Here is a 6,488-nt window from a genome sequence, read left to right as displayed (position 1 = left end):
TAAATTTAAAAATTAAACTTCATGGACAATCGTCTCTGGGTTATATAAGCACACTGGCATATGAATTTTTTTTTTTTCCTCCTTCATGGCACCCTAGAGTACTTTCTTGGTTGGTTGTAAATTAAAGGATAAGGACTACAATTTTGTTGAGTAAGTTTTTTTCGTCAAATGTAATTAATGATAGTTTAAATATATGGTCAAGACATAAATAAATTAATTAATTGTTTGTATAGTTGCATACGCTGTTGACGACTAAATTAGTAGCTATTGCCTATTGATCTATTGCTATCTTAATTGGTTTTATACGTCTTGTACTTTTAAAACCATCTTTCTCGATCGTTTGGATACTTTTGGCGTTAGGACAAACTGCAATTTTTATTTTACTGTAAATCAATTTGAATCCAACTCTAATACAACTTTTACTCCTAGCACATAGATTACGACCCTTGTCTGTCAATGTACTCCGTATTTTAAACGTTAAGACTCTCCATTACAACGATATACACATCAAATTGTTAATGAAGCAAGTCATAAAGTAAATCAATACAGTAATCAGTATACCACAAAGAAATTAGGCGAAATATTAAAGAAAGTTAATAATGGATTCTAAATCAGCGTATCAAGCAACATGGAAATCATCATATACAAGCAATTGGGCAACTGGGGTTTTCTTTAATGATTCGCTATATAATTCCTAAGTCACATAATGCTTGTTGATGGTACCATTGCCTTTTGTGAAAAACTAACATTAATTACCTTTTGGATGCGGGCATTAAAACTGAGTGGAAGTATTATTTGATACCAAACTCTTGCTTTTGTTTGTTTGAATAGCAGTTGTACCTAAAAACAAACCTAACAAAGAACATGATATATGCCTTATTTCATACAAATTAAACTTACTATTTTTTAGTGTATTTCTCAATATTTTTCTACTTTTTCTTACCAATTTACCTATATACGTGAAATTACCAGTGTCCACTATAAACAAACCATCTAGCAACCAGCCCATGTGTTAAAAAACCGCCGGCCACATCCACTCTATGCCATTTGGTAACTCGGACACTGGCAAAGACAAATGACTAGCTAGATGCATACAAACAAAGACTAATGTTTGATGACTAAATCAGAGGACAATATTATGGGCCTTATGGCGCTCCCCACAATACAATGTCAAAAACACTAGTTACAAAATGCAGATTGTTTTGCTGGGAATATCGCTTCATGGGAAGCCCAACAGATGACAAATCCACAGAGACAATGGCGGCAAATGAACATTCTTATTTTCATGTTCTGGAATATACACCTGAAGCTTACACATGTACCGATTTAACAATGTGCTAATGAAAACATTGCGCATTCCATCCGTATTGCTTAATTGCATATTAGATACTCAAAACCCTTCAAATTCTTGTGATCGAACATAGTATAGTACTAGTATATAAACAAAGAACAAGTAATTATGTTTGCCTTCTACATTATACCAAACAAATTCAAAGTCCATAAGAACAGATTACAATCAAGTACAAAACATACCTACAGTAGCGATATTACAGAAACATCTTACGTCTTACACAACGCTTTATATGTTTGTCACGGTTGAAACTGCTATTCAGCTTTCTTCTCCTTTACCTCCTTTTTTGATGATGAGTTGAACTTGTTCTTTACCTTCTGCAAAACCTTCTCATCTATCTTGCTGTATAATCGCTTGCTCTGCCTCTGCAACCTCGTCCCAATTTCCCTTATCTTATTGTCATATTTCACCCAAATCACCGGCACAATCATACCCATCATGGTCCCTACACACACCACCAATGAAAAAGTTATGCTTATGATCTATATACACACTCTGTGGGAAATAGTTGCAACGGAGTACATACCAATGTAGAGAGAAGTCAGGAAGTCGAACACGCTGCCAATGATGGAAAGTAGCCACAGCCCTACAACCGTTGCACCAAAAACATACCACTCACTCTGAGCACCGATTTTAAATATCCATTTCGCGACCTCTTCTGATGATTTCTTTATCTGATTTGCAATTTCAGTTGCTGTGCTCTTGGATATCATTACCCCCGACATTCTTGGTTCTTCCCTGCAAGAATCATTTGAAACTTGATGTCAAAAAGGCTTGAATATACTATTTAGAGATAATAAAAATAAAAAATAATAAAATAAAACTTAGTCAGATGTAAAATTTTGAAGGAATGGCTTACTTGTAAATCAGCCTATATATATTAGCCCATGCAAAAAGAGTAGAAAAAAGGAAGATAGAGATCCAAGATGCCACAGTTATGAAATTGAAACCGTAAACTTCCATTACCATCCACAATGCAGTTGCAGCCCCCATTACTCCAACACTCAAACGTTTCTTCCTCCACATTATTACATCTTTCACCGAGTAAAAGTCATCTGGATGTGTTTTATATATACATATCAATATATCATAATCATAATGTATGATCATTGCAGTAAGTACTTTCGAAAATTGCATAAAGTAAAGGATATATGCTCAAATGCTCAATATACTGTACTGTGTATGTACCCAAAATAATTGGATTCCAAGAAGCATGCAAAACATTGTACAGCTGGAACTTAATCCAGATCATTTGTAAAGTCGCTATAATTGCTATGCATATGAACATCAAAACACCCTTACAAAGTTATATCATATCATGATTCATGACCCTATATACTTCTGGTTCATAATCCACTAATCAAATATAACATGTGTCTACTATTATCCAAATGGTACATCGATGGTCCATGCATACAAGTGTCTCAACCATTGAACACTTGAATTACCCCAAAGAATTTATTTGTCAAAGCAGTCTTATTGATCCCATTCATGTCGATCTCTTGTATGCAATCATCTTTTTACCACTCAAAACTCTTGATTATTGGAAACCAATTAAATACTAGGCCAGTTTGTTCCATCTCACACTTATACTTAGCATGAAAACAAGTTGGATAGGCCGGTCAAAACAAATCTCGGACTAAACACGTCAAGTTAGTGGAATTCGAACCAGAGAATCTTTGTAAAGATAACAGGACGTTATCCACGAGACCACCTAGGAAATGGTTAAATTAATTAACCAAACTATAAAAAAGCATGTATCCATGTTAGAAGCTTTCTGTATTATTATCAAGCATTAGCCCTGTATTACATTAGTAAAGTTTACCCCATTCCGATACTAGATTTTCTACGTTTTCGATATATACCATTGTAACCTTTATATTATAATCGAGTCAATACAATGTAGTCCTTTCATTCCTTTTGTTTACCCGACTCTGTTTACAAGGTAATAGAGCTTAGTTTTCTATTGTGTGTTTACAAAATATTTTGGTTAGGGTTGGGTTCTAAGAAACATATATGTGACAACCGTTAGCCATCTTTTTTCTTCCAGTTATTCTTTTTCTTATTTTCCAGCCGGATCCTTGTTAAGATTTTGTTGGTTTATGTTTTAATGTTTGAATGATTCCCGTGATATCGAGACTGATATAGTTTCTTCTGTTCGACCAATTCCCAAGAGATCAAGACTGATTTGGTCAATGCCTTAACCTGGTTTAGGTTCCTGATTCGTTGAGAATTATATCAACTAAAAGTGATTCTGGTCTGGGTTTGGATATCGACTCATTTAAGTTTGATTCGGGTTAAATTTTGAGGTATTTGGCTTAATCCCTTGTGAGAGCAATTCTGATTCCAGGTTGAACCTATTTTGGGTAATCTAGCATGTTCAGACATCGTTTGTTTCAGATTTCTTTGTTTATGGATTTTTTGGACACACACATTGAGTATTGGCGAGACATGTTACCCAGGTTGCTTCGTATTATGTTATGATTAGATCCCAAGTGAGATCTGCTGAGACCTTCAGGTTACTTACTTCATTTTGATTAGATCCCAAGTAAGATCTATTTAGTTCAATTCCAGGAGAGATACCAAGTTTAGATTAGGCGTGTTCAATATTTGGTTTTCTACGTTTTCTATGTTATAACATTGTAAATTTGTGACTTGGTTCGCTTAGAAAATCAATACAAACACTTGTAGACCTTATGCAATAACATTTTAACCTTTATTATAACATCAAGTCTGTAAAATGTAATCGTTTCCTTCCTGTGTTTTCCAAATCTATTTACAATCCTTAAGCAAAGCATTGTATATCTAAATCAGTTGTTTTTCATACCCAAGATGCTTATACATTAACAACCACAAAACTATCAGCAACAACTCTTTGAAAACCTAAGCTATAACAGAACCTAAGAAGTTTAAGCACATCCATAGACATCTCGCGCAAACTAGACCTACTAGCCCAATTTTCTAAATCACCAAATGGAGAAAAGAACATAACACAAATAAATGGTTTTTAGGTGGACTAAGAATGAAATTGCATATTATATTGGATTGGGAGTTTGGAAATGTATCAAACTATTTGCATGGAACTTTGAAGTTTGAATATCTATAATGGATACACTTTTAAATATTAAAAATACTTTACTATTTTATGGATCCGGATATACGTGACATCCATATAGGTTGCCACGTCCAATTCCATGTCATGAATTTTAAAATTTTTGATAGGTAATCGATATCAGGAACACCTCACCATACAATGGTGAAGTCTTCTACGTTCTTTAGACTAAAGATGTAAACTATGAGCCGTTACAAGTGATTCAGGGAAAACCCCACAACTTTGTCACTCCAGAGAGTCGAACACAAGACCTATAAAAACAAACGCAAAGATGCATCTACCAGTTGAGCTTACTTCATTTTTTTTGTTAATCCTTTTAATCCCGTTTTTATTTTTGTTCTCTTAGGCTTAATTAATAACTTTGTACATCAAATATATACTTTTTCATTTTTAACCTTAAAGTATCAACTACTCACATTAATAGAATTACTCCATGTTAAGCTACACCTTTGTAATTTAAGTTTTCTTCTAGTCCACTCTAACCTTAAATGATTTCACTTTGGTCCTTCAATTTAATTAGTTACTTTCATAACCATATTTTATTAATTTTTCGAAAGGAAAATGTCGATTGAAACTTCGTGTCGCGATTCGACAGCTAAAGGTCTAACATACATTGTTTTAACCGGGTCCGCGCTAGAGAGCTCCCTTAAATAGAAATGCCTATTTTAAATACCCAATGGAAGGAAAACCCCCAACAAATCCGCCCCGAAAGCACGACAATTAATAGGGTAAACCTTGTCCTCTCAGACTTGAACATGAGTATACCCAAATCAAACCGTCATAGAAGGATTATCCATATCTCAAAGTTGGTTGGGTGGGGATTCGAACCTAGAGACCAGGTCTCTAGAGGAACTCCAAACCACTACACCAACTCATCATTGATTATATAATTCGCGTTTCTAACGGCGTCGAATAAGAAGTTTTGATTTTATCATTAATGTGCTTCCCTTCCGCCACAAAACGGGAGGAAAAACTACCTATTTTAATACTATTCCAGGAACTCAATTAACCCAATTGTATGTAAGCAAGTTGAAACTATTTAAGGTGTTACAGATTTATGTATACAAGTGAGTATATATATATTTATATATATATGTGACTACAGATTTTGATCGATGTTAAAAAAAAAAAAGTAAAAGTAATTAAGAAAAAAAATATTAACAGACCTGTAGTTGATGAAGGAGGATGAACTTGGGTTGTTGTTGTTGTTGTTTCCGACATGCTTAGGAATACTAAAAGATGATTGATGAATGATAGTTTGTTAATTGTTACTCGTACTTTTTGTTTCTACGATGTATGTATGTATTGTTTTGCTTTTTTTTTTGTAAAATCTATCTCTGTGATTGTTGTCGAGAGGGCGGGTGTAAATTAAGGTTAGAATGCACAGGTGTCAATGTGTGTACACGTGGTGTTATGAGGTTCCGCGTGGAGGCCATGCCCACACTCCAACGATCGTTCTGTTCTCTTTTCGGGATGTTTATTGTTCACGTAAGGCCTCTTTTTGGAGCTTCTTTGTTATCACATCAACATCATATTATTCTGGACTCCCGATACTCATTGTCTATAAACAAAAGCTTCTTGGAACTTTTCATATATATACACTACATATATATAAAACAAAACAATTATTGCAGCCGGCCCCACATATACAAAGTCCTTAAACTTCTTGGGGAAGAATATTTTGCAAGACGCAGCCACAAAGATGTTTAATGTCAATAACGTCTAAGCGTCTTCGGCCTTCAAATACACTCGGAAAGACACCTATAAGCACCGGCCTAAGAAATCCAACCGGCTGAAATGCTACCAGCTTCCTAACTGCGGTTTGATATTTGGGTTTTGGTTTATGGATTTGGTCAATTTCGGCTGTTATACGAGGTTGGCACCGAGTACATTCATACGAGATGTTTGATATTTGGGTTATTGATTTTTTATTTTTTCTCATTTAATTTTGTTTATCTTTTACTATGAATTTTCTTTCGTTTAGTATAAAACAACGATGTTGTCTTTTATACGATAAAATTGTTA

The 6,488-nt window shown here is 34.4% G+C and overlaps 1 protein-coding gene across 1 annotated transcript; it reads right to left on the bottom strand.

The window, feature by feature from the left end:
• Positions 1-1,605: 1,605 nt before the first annotated feature.
• Positions 1,606-5,684, bottom strand: LOC122586371 (reticulon-like protein B13). The gene is made up of 4 exons (XM_043758365.1): positions 5,630-5,684; positions 2,211-2,406; positions 1,878-2,089; positions 1,606-1,796 (listed from the first exon to the last, which is right to left on the bottom strand). Exons 1-4 carry the CDS (start codon positions 5,682-5,684, stop codon positions 1,606-1,608), a joined length of 654 nt encoding a protein of 217 aa, XP_043614300.1.
• Positions 5,685-6,488: the final 804 nt, after the last annotated feature.

The sequence above is a fragment of the Erigeron canadensis genome, chromosome 2 (assembly GCF_010389155.1).
Source record: "Erigeron canadensis isolate Cc75 chromosome 2, C_canadensis_v1, whole genome shotgun sequence".
Lineage (NCBI taxonomy): Eukaryota > Viridiplantae > Streptophyta > Magnoliopsida > Asterales > Asteraceae > Erigeron > Erigeron canadensis.
Note: the sequence above shows the minus strand (reverse complement) of the source record. Positions and strands in the feature narration are given on the sequence as shown.

What these genes read in the sequence shown, in the direction of transcription:
- LOC122586371 (XM_043758365.1), bottom strand. Translation starts at nt 5,684, where the DNA reads ATGTCGGAAACAACAACAACAACAACCCAAGTTCATCCTCCTTCATCA. An exon ending in ATATATAGGCTGATTTACAA is followed by an intron (nt 2,090 to 2,210) that starts GTAAGCCATTCC and finishes TGATTCTTGCAG; the next exon opens with GGAAGAACCAAGAATGTCGG. An exon ending in CCTGACTTCTCTCTACATTG is followed by an intron (nt 1,797 to 1,877) that starts GTATGTACTCCG and finishes TGGTGTGTGTAG; the next exon opens with GGACCATGATGGGTATGATT.